The 20587-nt window shown below is 39.8% G+C and overlaps 3 protein-coding genes across 3 annotated transcripts; 1 reads left to right on the plus strand and 2 right to left on the minus strand.

The window, feature by feature from the left end:
- Positions 1-1592: 1592 nt before the first annotated feature.
- Positions 1593-5090, minus strand: LOC122007075 (protein Iojap, chloroplastic-like). The gene is made up of 5 exons (XM_042562838.1): positions 4758-5090; positions 4480-4609; positions 3294-3432; positions 3036-3124; positions 1593-1871 (listed from the first exon to the last, which is right to left on the minus strand). The coding sequence occupies exons 1-5, from the start codon at positions 4929-4931 to the stop codon at positions 1750-1752; spliced, it is 654 nt and encodes a 217-aa protein (XP_042418772.1). The 5' UTR covers positions 4932-5090; the 3' UTR covers positions 1593-1749.
- A 5367-nt stretch (positions 5091-10457) lies between these two features.
- Positions 10458-13028, plus strand: LOC122004712 (probable receptor-like protein kinase At2g21480). Its single transcript, XM_042559557.1, has one exon. The coding sequence runs from the start codon at positions 10458-10460 to the stop codon at positions 13026-13028; it is 2571 nt and encodes an 856-aa protein (XP_042415491.1).
- Positions 13029-15380: 2352 nt separating this feature from the next.
- LOC122007076 (probable inactive receptor kinase At5g67200) lies at positions 15381-19620 on the minus strand. The gene is made up of 2 exons (XM_042562839.1): positions 18031-19620; positions 15381-16171 (listed from the first exon to the last, which is right to left on the minus strand). Exons 1-2 carry the CDS (start codon positions 19469-19471, stop codon positions 15615-15617), a joined length of 1998 nt encoding a protein of 665 aa, XP_042418773.1. The 5' UTR covers positions 19472-19620; the 3' UTR covers positions 15381-15614.
- Between the last annotated feature and the right edge of the window lie 967 nt (positions 19621-20587).

Raw genomic sequence — 20587 nt, forward strand, 5'->3', positions numbered from 1 at the left:
TTTAAGATCAAATAAATTTGAAATAACTCAATTTTTATCCATTTGAATTTGTTGAATAATTCTACAAAAGGTGAAATCTACGATGTTCATGACTCTCACATACCATTAGAAAGAATAAATCAGAAATTCGAAACTAACCATCATACATATCATTAGAGAGAGTAAATCAGAAACTCGAAACTAACCATCATATAGGAGGATAATTTCTTGAATCCTTTGAATAATGTGACAACATTATTCAAAGGTTCAATAAGAAGCATGAACGGTGTGTAATTTAGACGAAGGTAATTCTTTAATTTAAAACTCTTTCACCCACTCAAATAGTTGAATCGGTTTGAGTTTCACTTCTACTTCGTAAAATGACTAGTATATTTTAGATCTTCGATAATCAAAGGAGTGTTATAATACTCATCTATTATGGATGCTCTAATCCATTAATAATCCATCAATATTAACAAACCAATTAGTGAGTTTTATTCATGTAATCCACATTCAATAATTTAAACTCATAATTAACAATGCATTACATCACTTCAATGAGTTTAATCCTTAATGATAATGATGTGTGCCATTAACATATAAGTCCATCTAATCCATCAGTATCCAAACAAATTAGTCATTCCTAATCATCCCTAATTTCTAAAAAAAATTAACCTAATAATTTTACTAGACATGAGATGGCCTCAAAATAGAGGCTCGCGATGCTTCAGTGATATCCGCTTGATATTCTCTAAAATTCAAAAAATATATAGTGATAATTTAAAATTAGTACATCTGTTTTTATTAAACTAATGCATTTTAAAATATTAAAATATTAAATCATTTGCATCCCCAATCTTATTAAGGTCTCAAAGTATGATGCAAAAGGTTACTTACAACTATATATGTAATTAATCATAACCTACTTCATTAGACATATACGATATAGATCAAATCAAATTCATTCATTCAGTCTTAATTTAGGTTTAGTCTGGTTCAAACCAAATAATAGACGAACCACATTGAAATAGCCTAAGACTTGATTTGAGGGTCAAACCACTTTTATTATGTATTCTAAACAACATTGAAATTACTTAACTTGCCGGTTGAGCCACTTTACTATGCGGGCTAAACCATATCAACATTGGCGCAATGAAAGCGAATGACCTTCTTGCTAAGAGGAAGACACCTTCCTTCTTTTCTTTTCGTCGGCCATGGTGACACCGTGTTGATATAGCCGTAAGATGGAGATAGAGAAGAAATATTTCTCTTCTTCTTTGATTATAGTGGCCTTGTGTCGATGTAGCCATGAAAGGTAGATGAAGAAAGAACACTTACTTTTCTCTTAGTCAATAGTGGTATGTATTTGATATACAATATCATTCGATCTAAAGGTCACGAGTTCGACTTTTTGCAAAGTAAGATAAGACTAGTACAATAGACTCTTCGTCAAAAACCGCGTTAGGGGAAATTTCATACACCAAATTGCCTATTTTTAATCAATATTATTCAACGTTGAAATAGTTATTTGACTATACAGATGCTATAACCTAGCAATGGTGTGAGAAGGATTTGATGGCAAACTGGCAAGCATGTTAATTTAACGAAACACATTGAGTGATGAATTGTTCTATAACTCATGAGATTCACAATGCTAAAATGAGTCTCTTCTGGAGGAGACTAAAGCATATCCCAATGTTGAAAATTTTCAGCTAAACTCAATGGATTCAAAGACTACTAGATAGTCATCTGTAAGAGATGGAAAATGCCTTAGTTTCGGAATGGGGATTGGTTGTCGAAAGGCAGTTCGATAGATGTGGCGTTTCCATAAAACTCTTCCAAGTTGTAGAAAGCTCGCTGCTGAGGAAGAAATATGTGAACTACTACATCACCTGAAGGTTTAACGAGAAAACAGGTAAGCGAAAAAAGAAACCTTCTCATCAAGAAAACAACTAAACATTGGTTAAGATAACATAAATGACAAATAAAATTTCAAGACAGTCTACACGATTTAATCCTCCTATATTTGTTCCATAAGAATTAAGCCACCTTTGGTTTAATCTCTTTTATTTTTTTACATGGTATCAGAGTCATTACGGATTCTCACACATGACCCTCTATCTCTCGTACCTTTCTACTTCCTCTTTTGTATCCTTCAGACTCCGTCTCCGCATAATCCAATGAAGCTCCACCTAGTATTTCGTCGTAGTGCATGCCACCCACGACTTCATGCTCTGTCATAACACCTCACATTATCCACCATGGCATCCTGCTTCATCGCAACACCTTCCGTCACCGACTGTGAGTACCTACTCTACTGTGCACCGCTAATAGCGATCCATACCAACCAATATGCGCCTTGAGAACATCTCGACTCCTGTCATACAAATCGTTAAAGGGGTCCATCTCTCATCCCACTTGAGCAGAGAATTAAGCAATGCCAAACCATCCAAAGTGTCTCTCGTTATTGTCCGCTCATCAATCATCCAGGCAAAGAAACGACCAGAGTGCTTTCGATGTTGCTTGCTTAGTACCATGTTGTTAGAAGTTTCGAGGATTATATTTTCGCTAAGAGTTACCTTTTTTTTTTCATCTACAACAGAGAACCCTTCAGCTGCAATCTATTTCTTCAAATGAACACCAGACAAACAGCTTAAACTAACTTTATTAAATTACAACATAAATTCAAGCTTATCTCATCCAAACCGCCTTGAGTATATGGAGATGTTAAATAAAATTTTGACTGAGTCTACAACTTAATCCTCCTTGATTTAGTCTATACGACTTAATCCATTGTTGATTAGCCTCTTGTATTAATCAAATCTGTATAGAATTTATTCGTGTCGCTTGTACCATAACATATTTATTCATTTTTCTATTTGTAAATACAATCTTTCATTTTCCTACAATACAAATTGTATCTAAAGTAGATCAAGTAAAATAATTCAGAAAATAAATTCAGATGCAGAATGGAGTTAAAGACGTAAAAGAATAGATTTTTTTCAAGACCCATCGAATGATGAATCACATAAGATCAGTCAGTGCAACAGACTTACCAAAGTCTAGTAAAGTCCACGAGTTGGGCTTCGTATCACCAGAGGCAATTTTGTCAAATTGCTTCTCAGCCGTGTCTCGTATCCTTGACCTAAATTACATAACACCAAAAAAATGGCTTAAGCACATCAGTAGATACGATATACATGAGTTGATTTACTTAGATGACACACTTTTGTTCTTTGATGAGCAAAATGTAGAGTGTGAAAACTAGATGAGACAGAATGTTGCAAATACTCTATAAGGAAAAAGATATGTACCCAATTGCGTCAATTTGTGGACGAGAAAATGCTGTAACAATGATAAAGAATCGAGTCCAATAGACCAGCGGCTTCACGAAGAGAACACGAATATCAGCAGCTTTTACATCATTGGCAACCTTAGCTAGAGTCACAGCAACTGAAGAAGTGGTATTCGTTTGAGTCATTGACAAATCATCTACACACTTGAGGTAAAATACAATTTCACACAAGTGCGACAACTGAATCTGCTATAACTTGTTCCTGGTTTGAGATAGGTTCATTATCTTAACATGGAAAGTAACATGTGCTGCAGGCTGTAATGTAGGTGCTACTTGGAGTTGGTCACATGTTTCTTTGCCATCAATGGCACTTAACAAGAGCATCTAAATACAATTTTAGCAAAATTAAGTAAAATTTGAAGAAAATGTAGTTGAAACGACCAATATTGCAAAAATTTCTACAGAAAAAAACTATTGACTGATTAGCTAATGAAGCCTGTGGCATATCTTAACTACTATAACTGGAATCAATTTACCCAACATAGAGTTTGGAATGCATCAAGTCAATGCATAAAAGATATTAAAGAACAGATTTCTGAATCGATTACATTCATATCTTTCAGAGCATAGGTGATGCAATGACTAATGGTTGCAAACCTCTAAATCATATTGATGCACTTCAGATGTGGATATTTTGAATGATATCTCTTAATATTCAACTGTGCTTTGCTAATTTCACTGTACATCTTATGCTTTATAATTTCTTTTTTCATAATTTCATTGCATCCAATTAGAAAGAAAAAATAGCTCTGCCAATACATGAGTGCAAAAACACTTCAGCTTCACCTAACCTAACAACTAATTAGTCTAAGATCAACATAGAGAATATCAATGTGATATAAAATAATAGCAAATACGGCCTAATAATTAATAAGGATAGCTAGAACAATCTATTATTGAGATGAATCAAACTAGGAGAATAGCAAAATTCAACATTATAAAAAAGTTGAAAGACTGAACCACCAAGAAACACCAACATGAAGCATCTAACAAACTTCCTGTTATGAAACACGATGATCCTAGTCTTTGTCAACTTACACATCGGAGTCAACTGTGCTATGATCTCTTGTTTTTTCGCAATGTGTGAAAAACTCAAAGATAAGCTACAACTGGCTCAAAGAAAAGTAGAATGAGATGGGATTTACAGGACAAGCTTTCAGCATCATCATCTGCCTCCGAAATTGGGCTCTTTTGGTCGGTGCTTCTATATACCACCTTTCCATGCTTCTTGAACAAATCATCGAACATGTCGTCTGTGTCACCTCCGTTCACTCCCTGCAGGAGAACGCACAAGGGATCAACCAAAAATGGCAAGATTCAGGAACTATCTTTCACCTTGCGGACTAAAAAAAGAGAAAGATCACTCCTTTTGCTCGTTCTGACGAGGGATGAAAGGATGAGAGAGTAGAAAAAAGGGGCGTACGTGATCGGGATGCTTCTGACAATGAATGGTATGGAGAGAGAAAGGAAACTGTCGGTTGAGTTTGAGGTTAGGGCATCGCCTCCTTGTTGTCACCGCCGGCGCCGCCCTCAACGAGTCAAGGGAAGGGAGCTGATGGAGCTTTGCGGAGGAAGGGAGCGATGCTAATGCCTGCATACTATGCCGTATTCGATGGCCGACTTCCAATTGATCGGTAGAGTGGAGGAGGAGGAGGAGCAGACGCCGGCAGCGGCGACGCCAGCGACCGCGGAGGCGGTGGAGATCTAGGAGAATGAGAGAGGACACGGCGAGTTCACGGATAGATAAAGAGGATAAGCGAAAGCGTTTAAAATATCTCGAATATAGAAAATACGGGAATTTACCGACTGACGCACGTAAACATGGAAGTTTTCAAATCTCGGACGGCTAGGACATATTATTATCATAAAGTTTAGAATTTAAATTTTAATAAAATCAAGATAATCATTATTTTAAAGTTTAATAATTATTCATGATTTATTTCTTTTTATTGGTCAGACAGATTGATAGAGAGGTTAGAGTAAATGTATTCATCTTTTCTTACCCTATATCTTGAGAATGATAAAAAAATATTTCCATTTTACCCCTAAATATTCAACTAATTAAATATAAAAATTATTTATATGGTTTAGATACCTACCATCTTAACATCTCTTTTCCACCCTGATGGAAAGGAAATATCTCTTTTCCTCTATTTGTTGATTTATATCACTTAATTTTTTTAAAAAATTAATTATTAAAATCAAACCAAGATTTGACATGAAATGTATCTTCTCCTGACTCTATTGTTTCACGTGGTTACAAATTCATAGAAAATCAAATAGTTTAGATCCATCAGTGAATTTCGATTAAAATTCATTTATTGATCTAGAGAACTTCGAGTGTCCTCATTTCAAATCGTGAGTTTTTGAAGTGCCAAAAGAGTCCAAATGTGCTATCGTTAACTATTTTCGAGCTTCCCTAATAATGCCAAGAATAAAAAAAGTGGTCAACTAGAACACTTTGGCGTGGTCCTAGTTCATGTTGGCATGATCTGAGAGCGGACTAGGATCAAGTTGGATCTGGTCTCTCCATTTCAGGCCCATAATGTTTCTTGATCATTACTTATTTTTGCATGTGGTTACAAATTCATAGAAATCAAAGTAGTCTAGGCCCATCAATAAATTTCGATCAAAATATACTAATCGACCTAGAAAACTCAATTGCACCCATTTTAAGTCCTATGAGTTTATGAGGTGCCACATAGTCGAAATGTGCTCTCCTTGATTATTTTTAGGCTTCCCTAATAGCGTCAATAAGAAAAAAATCCTCATCTAGAATGCTTGGGCATGGTCCTCATCCACATTTGCCTGATCTAAGTAGATTAGAACGAAATTGAGCTTGGTCTTCCCATATCAAACCCACAATGATCCTTGATCAGAGTCAAAGTTTGACACTTATCTATCTTCCTCTTACTCAACTCTACTGATGGGTGCAAGTTTACAGAAAATTCAAATAGTCTAGGTTCATTAGTGAATTTAGTCAAAATATACTGACCGACAAAGATAGCTCAGATTGTACTCATTTTATGTCCTGTAGATTTCTAAAATTGTAAGAAGTCCAAATGTAACATTCGTTACTTATTTTGAGCTCCCAAGAGGTGCTCAAATATTATGCTAACTTTTAACTATAATGTTTGGCCTAAAGACCAAGACTAAGTTGGGTGCTTTCAGATCAGGCTTAACGTGGTCATGGTCTTTAGGAGGCCAAGCTCAAGCGTTTTAGTTGAAGAGTTTTTTCTCCTTGACACTACTGAGAAGCCAAAAATAGTAAAGGATGACATATTTAGACTCTTTGATATTTTAAAAACTCATAAGACTTGAAATGAGTGTAATCGAATCTTTCTAGGTTGATAATTAATTTTGGTTGAAATCCACTGATATACTTAGACTATTTGAATTTATGTGAATTTGTAACCACATAATATAGTAGAGTTTGTTGAAGGTAAATTTGATATCAAATCTTGGTTTTTATTTTAGTAGTTAAATTAAAAAAATAAATTCAAAATTGTATAAATCGACATGTGAGAGGAAAGGAGAAAGAGATTACTTTTCACGAGTGGAGAGATAGAAAAAGAGATATTGAAGTTGCATGAATCCAAACCATAGAAATAATTTTTATATTTAATCTTTTAAATGTAGTTTAAATACATTGGAAATCAATATATGGATAACTAATACTGACAGGAGGGGTAGAACGGAAATGCCACCTAAATTAGTATGACTTGGTCATTCTCAAAAGTATGATACGCTATTTAAAAATTTTTCAAATCTCCGTACCTCTTTTAGTAAATCCCACTAGAAAATATTCCTCAAATATCTTCCAACTATTACAAAATTCAATCTAAGAAATCAATTCAATTTACAAATTTTCTACTAAAAACCTTATGTTGCATTCTACCATCCTCCGTGTGTAACTGTCAAAAATCATAATTTTAGTTAGTCTTATTGACTATCTATAGGGTGATCGATCTAGTCCTATAAAAAATTTCTATCGACCATCAGAATAAATCGAGAAGCGCACGTGACGATTAGCCCAGAAGTCCAGTATCCTTTGGTTACGCCCCCATTTGGTGGAAAAACTCATGCAAATATACTGCGGATATCTAGATGATAATCTGAATGTCCTACCGTGATATCAAACCCGGGACTTCTACCTTTGATGTGGCTCACCTAGTTGTCTGTTGGGCTCGAGTAGCATCTCGTGACCACCTTCTTTCGTCGACTATATAAGGTTCGACAATGACATGTAATTGATTTTCTTATTTCAAGTAGAGGTAGGATTAAAAAGAATTTAGATATCTCCACAATTGCATGATATTATCCACTTTAGGCCTAAGTCCTCATGGTTTTATTTTTGGGCTCTACCCAAAATGTCTCATGCCAATGGAGATATCTTTATCTTATAAACCCATGATCTTTCCCATGTGTTTTCAATGTGGGACTATATTTACAACCTTACAATCCCCCCTCAAACAAAGGACCACATGCTTCCCACGTCCGATCCTCGACCCACCAGGTCTTCCTGCCCCTCGGTCCACCCGACCTACAAGGACTTCCTTGCCTAGCCGCAATTAGGACTTCCTGTCTGGTGTTTGGTCCTCTTGATCCAAACATGAGAGTCCTCACTTTCTTTGTTTGAGGTCAATATTATACCCATATGGCTCAATCAAACCATACCTCTTGTGTACAGCCAACGGTTACACCTTCTAGCAGTCTAGGCTCTAATACCAATTGTAAAATCGAAAAAATTTAGATATCTCCACAATTGCATAATATTCTCCACTTTGGGCTTAAGTCCTCATGGTTTTACTCTTGGACTCTATCCAAAAGGCCTCATGCCAATGGAGATATCTTTCTCTTATAAACTCATGATCTTTCCCATGTGTTTTCAATATGGGACTATATTTACAACCTTGCAACCCCAATAGAGGCTACTCTTCTTCCTCACAGTGCTCTCTCGCTCTTTCCATCGTACACATAACCTTCAACTCTTTCAGCTATGAGCTAACTGTTGGGATCGGAGCGCAGCGGAAGACATATAATGAATCATGGATCTTTTCGTGGTACATATATTTTTACACATAATAACATAAAAACATACTTTGAGTCCTCGATAAGCTTGAATGATATCACTTGATAGATAAGAGCTCCACGTGTAACTCCTCTAATGGTATTCACGCGCACTAGATCACGAATTTGACACGATCTGTTAGGTGCTAGCCTCTTGGATCGACAAAGCCTTGGAAGCACTACCGATCTCTTCCGGTGGAAGAAAACGGAGAAGAAGTTGATAAGGGAGAAATGGATAGAGCAAAATCTCCTCTTGAATCTTTCCGAGGATGACTACTTATAGTCTCCAAGGAATACGAAGAGTTATGTTTTCAATAAATTCATCATTTATGATCTTCATTAATTAGGAAGATGAAAAGTTATAGACTACATACATTCTTCATTTATGAGCTTCATTATGATGACTCTTCAACATCTTCATTAATTATCATTATGATAACTCTTCGAATTCTCCATTAATCATCATGATTCATGATTACGGCTATTCGAATTCTTTTTTCTTTATATCAAATAAATTCATACATGATCTTGATCTCGACTAGCTTCTAATACTATTGTTTATGTCTACGTGCTATGAATGCGACCCTCTAAGTTTTATATACGAAAGTAGTGTAAATCCATACACAGACTAAGGTAATCATCTAGTAACAGTTTTTAACCCCCCAACACGATAAAATTAATATCAGTCATAAACTGTAAACCACCATGAACCGATTACTGTGTAATTCAATCTCTTCATCTAAGCCTACATCCCAATTAATTCGGTACATTATGCATCATTACCAAATTAATTGTTTTACTTGATTTCCAAGATATAATAGACTCCTCTTGAATGATAAATCATTCCTCCTATGCCCATAGATTTCAAATCACTAATATCTCTATCAAGTGACCAAGATGTTAACTCCTAATCCAACGGAGCGATGAATCCTCAATTGACTCAAGACTATTCTGTCTACGCTTTGTCATACACTCAACTATCGTATTAATGACAATCTGATTAAAGACTATTTTTAACGACGTCAAAGCACATAACTCCACACATAGAATAAATGAATGTCTCAAGTCAAAAGATCAGTTACACTCGTTCATAAGAGAAATAACCAATGATGCTTAATATGTGGTCTCCTCTTGAGCGGGTCGTGCTTAGTATACCTTTAAATTCAAGGTACCCTCAAGTACAACTTGGATATCCATCCCTCGATCTATTTCGATCTAGTCATATTCAACGTTGATTTAGATATTCATGTCCCCTTTAGATATTTATCCGATCAAAACTATTTTCAGATTAATATACCCATTAATCTGTGGGACTTTATTATTAATTATATACGTACGGAAAAATAAATAATTAATGATAAATTTATATCTTTATTAAATAATTACTCATAAAATATATAAAAAATTATTTTGATATATAAATACACACACTAACACTGACTTAACTTTATAAGGGGTCACGCCCGCAATAGAGAGATCAGATCCTTTGTCCTGAGATTCTCATATCCCCATATTTCCTCCCCGATCGGATGGTCATTACAATCTCGTGATGTATACTACATCCTTAAAATGTGATCTAACCCATCCAATCAGGAAGGAGACACGGAGACACAGAAATCCCAAGACATAAGATCTGATCTCCGCAATAGAGTCCGTCCTTGACGTGTTTTTAATTCGTTGGACACCGATATTTAATCGATCAGAGGACGGACCTAGCCGTGGTTTAAGGAGAAAGGGGAGGAGCGGCCCGAGCATGAGAAATGCCATCATCAATAATTTTTATAAAAATATTTTGAGGTACATAATTTAAATGATTCTTTTGTTTCTTACATTAAAAAAAAATCATTAATCTGTGGACGAGAGTAGAAATAGGAGGCGGTTTCTTCATTTTCCACAAATAGAACAAACCTTTTTAAAAAATAAAAATGGCAGCAAAATACAGTTGCCAATTATGTGGAATTTGGCGCCATGAACAACTAAATATAACCGTTTTTTCCTCTCCTCCCCTCTCTTCCTTCCCGCCCGACACCGGGAGGGGATCGGAGAGAGGCGCATGCGCCGCCTGCGAATCTCGTCGATGGGAAAAATGGAGGCAGTGGATTGGTTTATCTTCCTCGCCATCTGCGTGGCCTGCGCTGTGGAGTCGGCAGCGGCGGCGGCCCCTTTCGCCCCTGCTGACAGCTTCCTGTTCGACTGCGGCGCCACCTCCGGTGTCGCAATGCCTGACGGCCGAGTGTTCATGACCGACGAGCAGACCACCCCGTTCCTCGCTGCCTCCGACGAAGTCCGTGTCTCGGTCCCCTCCGCCCCCGGCGTCCCCTCCCCTCTCTACCTCTCCGCCAGGATCTTCCATGGCGAATCCGCCTACAGCTTCACCCTCGCCCGCCCTGGTTGGCACTGGATCCGCCTTTATTTCTTCCCCCTCGACAACTCCGATTCCGATCTCACCGCGGCCATCTTCTCCGTCTCCACCGATGATCTCGTCCTCCTCCATAGCTTCTCCGTCGACGACCCCTCCGAGTGGGTCCTCAAGGAGTACCTCGTCAACGCCACCAGCCCCAACCTCACCCTCCGCTTCTCCCCGCTCCACGACTCCGTCGCTTTCGTCAACGGCGTTGAGGTTGTCTCCGCCCCCGACGCGCTCGTCCTTGACACCGCCTCCACCATCGCCCCCGTCGGCGACATCGTTGGCCTCTCCCTCTACGCCTACCAGGTGGCGTACCACATCAACGTCGGCGGCCCGCCCATCACCTCCGCCAACGACACGCTCGGACGCTCCTGGGTTCCCGACGACCCCTTTCTCCAGTCGCCGGGGGCTGCAGAGCACGTGTCCGTCTCCGCCGGCATCATCAAGTACCCGGAGGGCGTCACGCCGCTCATCGCGCCCAACTTGGTCTACTCCACCGCCGTCAATATGGGAGACGCCGAGGTGGCGAATCCCAATTTCAACGTGACGTGGCACTTCGCCGTCGACCCCGCCTTCGCCTACTTCCTCCGCCTCCATTTCTGCGACATTGTCAGCAAATCCCTCAACGACCTCTACTTCAACGTGTATATCAACGGCCAGATGGCGATATCCGGCCTCGACCTCTCCACGGTCACAGGAGCGCTCGCTACGCCGTACTACAAAGACATCGTCGTCAATGCCTCGGTCGCGACGGACCGGATCACGATCCAGATCGGCCCGACGAAGGAAGTCACTGGCAGAGTCGATGCTCTGCTCAACGGCGTTGAGATTCTTAAAATGAGCAACTCGGTGAGGAGCCTGGACGGAGAGTTCGGTGTCGACGGGTCGAAGGTCGACGACGGCGGCGGCGGGAAATCGAAGGCCGTGGTGGCGGCGGTCGGATTCGCTATGATGTTGGGCGCTTTCGCCGGCCTCTGCGCGATGATGGTGAAATGGCACAAGCGGCCGCATGACTGGGAGAGGAGGAGCAGCTTCTCCTCCTGGCTCCTGCCTGTTAACACCGGGAACACCAGCTTCGTGTCGTCGAGCAAAGGCTACGGCCACGGCTACAGCACGCACAAGAGCAGCGGCTACACCTTCTCCTCCACCGCCGGCCTCGGCCGCTACTTCTCACTGGCGGAGCTCCAGACGGCGACCAAGAGCTTCGACAAGAACGCGGTGATCGGCGTCGGCGGCTTCGGGAACGTGTACATCGGCGAGCTGGAGGACGGCACGCAGGTAGCCGTGAAGCGAGGAAACCCGCAGTCGGAGCAGGGGATCAACGAGTTCCAAACCGAGATCCAGATGCTGTCGAAGCTCCGGCACCGGCACTTGGTGTCGCTCATCGGTTACTGCGATGAGAGCTCGGAGATGATCCTGGTGTACGAGTACATGGCCAACGGGCCCTTTAGGGACCATCTTTACGGCAATGGCTTACCTCCCCTGACTTGGAAACAGAGGTTGGAAATTTGCATCGGGGCGGCGCGGGGGCTGCACTACCTGCACACCGGCACGGCGCAGGGGATCATCCACCGCGACGTGAAGACCACCAACATCCTCCTCGACGACAGCTTCGTGGCCAAGGTGTCGGACTTCGGGCTGTCGAAGGACGCGCCGGGGATGAACCAGACGCACGTGAGCACTGCGGTGAAGGGCAGCTTCGGCTACCTCGACCCCGAGTACTTCCGGTGCCAGCAACTGACGGACAAGTCGGACGTGTACTCCTTCGGCGTGGTGCTGTTCGAGGCGCTCTGCGCTCGGCCGGCGCTCGACCCGGCGCTGCCGCGGGAGCAGGTGAACCTGGCGGAGTGGGGGCTGCAGTGGAAGCGGAAGGGCCTCGTCGAGAAGATCATCGACCCCACCATCGTCGGCACCATCAACAAGGACTCGCTCAGCAAGTTCGTCGAGGCCGCCGAGAAGTGCCTGGCGGAGTACGGCGTCGACCGGCCGTCCATGGGCGACGTGCTCTGGAACCTCGAGTACGCGCTGCAACTGCAGGAAGCGAACCCGCCGGAGCCCGAGCAGCAACAACCGACGTCGAAGGACGACAACGCCAGCAAGGCAGCGGAGGCGGCAAGCACGAACGCGGCGACGCCCATGAACCAGTCTCTGGAGAACTCGAGCACGGAGATGGCGAACGAGCTCTTCGCGCAGCTCGCCGGAATGAAAGGACGGTGAAGGAGCGGAATCAGCATCGGCGCGTCAATTGTGTAACTTGATCTCTGTCTCTCTACCTCTTGAAGGGTGACCACCACCATGGTTGGATTTAATTGTTGTGCCACAATATTTAATATTATTGATTCATTAAAATTTTTACTGATATAAATTGAAAATCGCAAATAAATACAGACGGTCGACGGATGATCAAGCAGGTTCCCGGTGAGATTTGAATCTACGAAGTTTATCCCACCATTTACTATAACTTCATAATTTATAATTTCGATCATTGGCCATTTGCAAACATGATTTATTTGAACTAATGGTTAATAGTCATCCGTGATTTACCTCTTCCGTGTTGGTCTAGGGACAAATTGACGGGAGCGCTGAGGGCGAGCGCAAACATGGTTCATTTGAATTAATGGCTAATAGCCATCCGTGATTTACCTCTTCCGTGTTGGCTTAGGGACAGATTGGCGGGAGCGCTGAGGGCGAGCGAATCATCTTTTTGCCACATAATTTATAATATAAGTCCCCTCGGATGGGTCTAGTGGCTAGCACATGAGGTATTACCATAATGAGGTCTGGGGTTCGAATCTCGACAAAGTCGAGGTAAATACCTCCCTTATGTGCTAGTCACTATTCCAAAGGCTAGTAGCCGCCCGTGATTTATCTCTTCCGTGTTGGCCTTGAGACGGATTGGCGAGGGTGCTGGGGGCGAGCATATTTGCCTTTTATCACAATAATTTATAATTCCGATGTCCCCTCAAATGGGTCTAATGGCTAGCGCATGAGGTGTTGCCATAATAAGGTCTGGAGTTCGAATCTCAGTAAATCTGAGGTAAATATCTCCCTTATATGCTAGTCACTATTCCAAAGGCTAGTAACTGTCCGTGATTTACCTCCTCCGTGTTGACCTTGGGACGAGTTGGTGAAAGTACTAGGACCGAACATATTCACTTTTTACCACACTAATTTATAATTTCGATTGTTCTCTAATGATGATGGAATAGTTAAGATATAAAATATTATCATAATAAAATTAAAGTTAATCATCACATGAAAAATAATTCTTCTATCTATAACTAAATTCAACAATTCTTCGCTTCTATAAATCTATTAAATGATAATCAATTTGGCTATACCATGGCACCGAAAATATATGAACTAATGTAATGGGGGTGCTTCAACAAGGAAAGTTGCAATTTTGAAGCAAATTGTGAAGGATTTTTTTTATTAGTTTGATAGTATAAATAAAAGGACAAGGACGTCCTACAATTAACAAATCATTAAATATATATATTACTTTTATAAAAAAAACTCATCAAATGAGCTCCACACCATATATATATATTTAATCTCTAGAATATCCTTACTTTCGGCCATAGCTATTATGATTGAGATTTTAATAAATTTAAAATAATTTTAATGAAATTTAAATAATTTTGATTAAATTGATAAAGAGTATTTCAATAGGATAATATTTAGAGTTAGGGTTTAAAGTTTAAAATTTAGGATTTAGTTGTAACTACTGTACAATTATTTTATCATGATTTTAACCAATTGTAGCACTGTACCATCATTTTAAAATGATTTTAACCAATTTAAAATAATTTTAATGAAGTTTAAATAATTTAGATTAAATTAATAAAAAAATATTTTAATATAATAGTATTTATCTTATTATTTTTTTATTAGGAATCTACATATTTTAATAGCTAATTTTGATGAACTCTAAAATCAAATTATGTTAATATTTTTTTTTCACACCAAAAATAAATTATTAGTAATTTTCTCTAGTTATTTTTATATAAAAAATATACATACCTTAAGATTAGTAACACCGTGAGAATTTTATAAATATCCTAACCGACAATATTAAAAAATATACTTTTCTCGACCTTTTGACTAAGATCAAATATAATATCTATTCTTATCAGATTAATATCTAATATAAAAAATTAAAAAAGATAATTTGTTACAATATTTTGTTACTGGAATTCTCGAGCTTGACATATTTTTATCAAATCTAATTTATGGGCGTGTGTGCGATAAGTAATATATAATAATTATGTGTAGCTACTGGATATTGAAAAACTTTTAAAACAATGTCAAAATAATAATAATAATAAAATATTTTTTTGATATAGAACCATTCATGAGATGTTTTTTTTTTGTTTTTTACCTTTTTCGTTTTTTTGGAAAAAAAGAGATGTTGTATGCCCTTTTGATATATCTAGTTTTAAAGTTTTGATCCCACCAAATACCGGTAAAAATTAATACTTCATCTCTATATTTAGTAGATTTTCCCAACTATGATAACCGATCCTACTATGCATGGTTTTTTTAGACTCAAAAGATTGCTCCAAGATCAACAAGTAAAACATATTTTAGCAAACCAGTATTCAAATAAACAACAAACTAAATACTCTTACATGTAAGCAGCTACAAAAGTACATGAGCAATGGACTTAGAATTCAATGATGCAGCAGCAAAGCAGCTACAAGTGCTAAAGAAATCTTACCACATAAACCTTTTGATTTGGGGTTTGATGTTCCGTCTGTAGACTACCCAAGCTGGTTTTCTTCATAACAAACCCAGAAAGATTTAGGAAAGTGAGGCTGAATCGCTGTCGTTGTCCCCTGTGTCGGCCTCCTTCACTTCCTGAATCATTTTCAGGACCTGCCATGTGGTTGGCCTACTGTCTGGAGAAGGTTGTAAGCAAGCTGCAGTGATGTGGGCGATCATCGTTAATTGCTCATCTTCTCCACTGTCTTCTCGTGTTGATCGAACCCAAGAAGGTAAACAGGCTGGAATTGTGGCTGGATGTTGAGATGGGGATTTCCCTGTGAGGAGTTCCAGTAGTACCACACCGAATGAGTATATGTCGGATTTTTGAGTTAAAGGCCCATTCATCCGTCGGGCTTCTGGTGCTTGATACCCTGAGGAGTCGTCTTCGATGTCAGATGGCTCCATGAGGAATGATAGGCAGTTGTCGGTGAGACAACCCTCAAAATCAGAACCAAGAAGAATGTTGGAAGATCTAATGTTGCCATGAACTAGACGAGAAGCTTGGTGGATGTAGGCAAGGCCTTGTGCAACATCTTCTGCTATTTTTAGACATGAGGTCCAGTGAAGAGGCTTTGGCCTTGTCGATCTTGAGCCTGAAGAGGAAATTAATTTCCACAAAAAAATTGAGTAATCCAAGAGAAATGAGAAAAACCTGTATGACACAAACCATAGGAATCGACTTCATTGGATTGGTATTTCAAATAGCAAAATAGTTTTGCAAAATCTAATAGAACATGATCGCAGCTAAACTCAGAAATCATGAGCAAATAATGGACAGAATTTTGTTTCTCACATGATCGCAGCTAAACAATATATTCAGCCATTCTTTAAAGGCCTAGCACTCATATATGTTCCATTCTAGCAATTAGTTAGGATTGTTCAGGGTTTAGGATTTGGGGTTTAAAAGCGTTTCTTTTAAAAACAAAATAGTGATGTTCAACGTTAACAGGTTTTACATGTTCTTGTATAGCGTATTTCTTTTCTGAAGGATGGAAGCTTATTGAGTCTCATTGCACTTGTAAATTATGTGTTCGTATATAGAGAATACTATTGTGAATCTTGTTCCAAGCATATCAACTGTCTTGCAATGAAGTGATTGACCTATGTTGAATTAATTTGATACCTAGATTACTAGAATGATAAAACCCCAAAACAATATCTACAATGATAAAATAAAAAGGAAAGAAGATTCAGAAGATTGATTTCTGAATTCCAATAGCCGAAAATTATTAATCAGCCAAGTCAAATAAAGAAAGGAGAAACACTACTTAAGTTTGAATTAATTGCTAAATCAGGATTTTAACAGATATATGTCAAACCAGTAATTGATAAATGTGCTTTAAACCAATCTATCACACTATCATTTAACACATTGCACAAGACTTAAATGGAGCCATCAAAAACTGATGAGGTTAGTTTGTGTTGTCAGTTAGGTCTGTGTATCAAGATGGGAAACACCTGAGGTTCAAGTTCCCAAAGAGTCAGTTTTGTTTGACATCTGAAAGGCTTTGGGACACACATCACCACATCATTCCTCAAATTAAAATATTGAAAGAAAAACTAGATTTAATGCCATTTATCTTAATTTTGATTAACTTATGGACATGTTTACTGATGGGTGACGATGAAGTGTTGTCATATGAAGTGACGTGCTACCCGTTTGGACAACAGTTAAATTGATTATAAAATGATATCATGACAGTGGATTAACTTTGTTATATGCTAATGGAATATTGTTACAAGCTTAAATTTAGTTACTAAACCCGAACTATATTTCAAAGGTTCTAACAAAATACGGAAATCATTCTTCAATTCAAGCTGCAAGAATCAAACATAGTGCAATGATATGGAGAACAAAACAAATGAATGCCATAAGAATTCAGAAAATTGATTTCTAATAATAGCACACCAAAACAAACACCAAGTTGATAGAGGAAAAACTTCGAACATCCAATAAAATTAAAGAGCTATTTTGAAAAGTTTGACCGATTATATATTTCATTATTTTTTTTCAAGAACCAGATGAATATATGGACCATGGAAGCAATAGAACAATAATTGTTCCTAAAATTTGATAACAGACTAGTATAAATATAGCCAGATGAAAGAAGTTACCAGGTGAATGAAAAACTAAAGGTAAAGAGAACAAAATGAAACATTTAAATCAAACTCGAGAGTCAAATTAATGCAGCTAAATTGTACTTAAATCAGAAAAAGGGAATGATACAAAAATACTAATTCAGAATGGTGACAGACATAGAAGAAAACCATATTACAAATAAACTCAACGAGCAACAAAAGATAATTTATTTTTTTTTTTGAAAATGTAACATCAAATTTTTTATCAAGAGGAAAAAAACAACTTTTAGGCAGCAAAATAGTTCCAACAACTAAAAACTGCAAGCAAAACATATAAACGCATTCGAAGACAATGAACGAAAGAAGTTCATACCATGAATCAAGGCCTGAAGGCTTCCATTGGGCTGGTAGTCGTACACCAGCAGTCTCTCTTCCTTAGCTTGGAAGTAAGCCCTCAATGACACCAATTTAGGGTGGCGCAGCTTCCCCACCACGTCCATGTGCCTCTCGAACGCCTCCTTCCCCGTCGCCGCGAGTTTTGTCGCGTCCAACCTCTTCACGGTCACAATAAGACTGTTCTGTAACACTGCCTTGTACGTCGTTCCTAACTTCCCCCTCCCAAGCATCTCGGCCGACGACTTCATCAGCTGCTCCAGCGCGTACACCTGCGTCTCACCGGCGCAGAACACCAAGCATCCACTCTTGGCCAGCTTCTTCACCTTCTCCTCCGACATCGCCTGCGCCGCCACCGAGACCAGCTCGTTGTTTCCGCTTTCAATTTCCTCATTGTAGCTCTCCAGTGGCTCCACTTCGGGCTTAGCTGCCTGTAAGACGCCATTGCTACTGCGGTTCACTGGGCTCAGGATCTCACCTTGCCTCATTCTCTTCCTCCGCCTCTGCACCGACAACAGCACTCCAAGGATCCCGATTGCCAGCATGGAGCAGGCCAGCAACCCGATCATGATGACGATGGGCTTCTTGTGTGTCTTCTGCGGCGACGACGACGCGGCCGCGCCGGGGAGATGGATCCCTTGATTTAGCCCTAAAACAGCGCTCACAGGTGCTGGCCCGTTGTGAGAGCCATTGCCACCGCGGAAGAAAAGAATATGAGAGTCGTTGCACTCCCTCTTGACGATCCCGCCGCAGAGCCCAGGATTGGCGGCGAACGCGGAGGCGTCAAAGGAGGACAAGACGGCGGTGGAGGGGATCGGTCCGGTGAAGTTATTGAAGGAGAAATCGAGTTTTTTAAGGGAGGACTGATTCAGTGCGGGAATGGTGCCATCGAAGCGATTGAACTCGAGCCGGAGGGCTCTGAGCCTGTCGAACGCCGCAAGCTCCGGCGGGACAGGTCCGCTGAGATGGTTGTAGGATAGATCAATGGTGCGAAGGCGGCGGAGGGAGAGGATCGAGGCCGGGAACCGGCCTCCGAAGCGGTTGCGGCCGAGGAACACTGCCTTGAGGTTTCTCAGCGGCGAGAGGTCCGGAATGGGGCCAGCAAGGGAGTTATTCTTGAGACTAAGAACCCGGAGCTGGTCGAGGCGGTCGAGAGTACCTCCCGGGAAGAACCCGGTGATGCCAGCGCCCTCGAGGACAAGGCGGACGACGCGGCCTGCGGCGGAGCAGGAGACTCCAGGCCATCTGCAGTGGGTTTCGGAGGCATTTTCTGCCAACGGGAGAAAGGCCAGGCAGTTCCCGGGGTCGGCGGCGGACTTGAAGGCGAGGAGCGCCGAGGCGTCTCCCGAGGAAGCCGCAGTGGTGGTGCAGGGGAGGAGGAGGATCAGCAGCGGCGCGAGGAGGATCAACAGGGAGCGCATCGTGACGGACGGCGGCGAGGCGATGGCTTCGTCTCCCCTTCTCCGGCGCTACGTCTCTCCTTTGTTATTCCGTCGATCGATAAAGGAGGAATGTGGATCAGCTGTTCGCATCGGGACAGGAACTGTCTCACTTTGTCTCTGCTTGCTTATGAAGCCTCGCTGTCACATGGATGGAAGAGTTTTATAAATTAGCCCTCGTTACTAACGGTCCGATCCATTCTCTTTCTAATTTGAAATTTGAATATTTTATCGGCAAAATTCTAAAAAAGTATCTCCGAATTTTAAATTTTCCAAGCAGATACAAAAAAGCACCCTTATGATTATTTTGGTGAAAGTTTTTTATATCAAAACAAATTTTTTTTTGTTCAAAAATATCCTTATTTCAATATTATTTCAGCCAAGTCAGATCCTCTCGATCGTTTTTACAATCTAAAGGATATTTTCTATGCATATATTGATAGAAATATATGATCCCTATTTATAAAATGGATGAAGATCATATGATAAAAAGAGAATATCCTTTGGACTGTAAAAAATGATTCAGAGAATCTCCTCTCTATTGTCAGCAGGTCCACCTAATAAAATTTCTTTAGTTTAATAAAAAAATACAATATAACCATATTATATTAAAATATTTTTTATTGACTCAAATTTGACTAAAATTTCTTATAGAACATAATATCATTGAATGATAATGACGAGTTGGAATGATTTTTAATGGAATTTATATAATTTTGATTAAGTTGATAAAGGTTATTTTAATATTATTTCATCTATAATAATATTATTAAGTTAAATTAAAAAGTAATATTGAGTCAACGTAATCATAACTAGTGCACCGTTACGGAAAAAAGAATATTTTCAGATAAAAATATGATTGACTATTGTTTTTATATTTTTTTAAAGGAATGCTCTTTTAAAGAAAACAATAATAAGTGGATGCTTTTTAAATTATTAACCTATTTTACTTTTTACAAAAACTTTAAATATTCCCCAGAGAGATGAGCCTTGCCTCCAACATTATCCTCTGGACAAAGTCACATTGTTCTCTGCTTTTGTTTTCTCTCACGCAGCCGCCCGTTGTGTCCCCCTCTTTTATTTTAACTCCTCTTTTCT

The sequence above is a fragment of the Zingiber officinale genome, chromosome 7B, assembly GCF_018446385.1.
Source record: "Zingiber officinale cultivar Zhangliang chromosome 7B, Zo_v1.1, whole genome shotgun sequence".
Classification (NCBI taxonomy): Eukaryota; Viridiplantae; Streptophyta; class Magnoliopsida; order Zingiberales; family Zingiberaceae; genus Zingiber; species Zingiber officinale.

What these genes read in the sequence shown, in the direction of transcription:
- LOC122007076 (XM_042562839.1), bottom strand. Translation starts at nt 19,471, where the DNA reads ATGCGCTCCCTGTTGATCCTCCTCGCGCCGCTGCTGATCCTCCTCCTC. An exon ending in CCTTCAGGCCTTGATTCATG is followed by an intron (nt 16,172 to 18,030) that starts GTATGAACTTCT and finishes TTTCCTCTTCAG; the next exon opens with GCTCAAGATCGACAAGGCCA.
- LOC122004712 (XM_042559557.1), top strand. Translation starts at nt 10,458, where the DNA reads ATGCGCCGCCTGCGAATCTCGTCGATGGGAAAAATGGAGGCAGTGGAT.
- LOC122007075 (XM_042562838.1), bottom strand. Translation starts at nt 4,931, where the DNA reads ATGCAGGCATTAGCATCGCTCCCTTCCTCCGCAAAGCTCCATCAGCTC. An exon ending in GTCAGAAGCATCCCGATCAC is followed by an intron (nt 4,610 to 4,757) that starts GTACGCCCCTTT and finishes GTTCTCCTGCAG; the next exon opens with GGAGTGAACGGAGGTGACAC. An exon ending in GTGGACTTTACTAGACTTTG is followed by an intron (nt 1,872 to 3,035) that starts GTAAGTCTGTTG and finishes TTAAACCTTCAG; the next exon opens with GTGATGTAGTAGTTCACATA.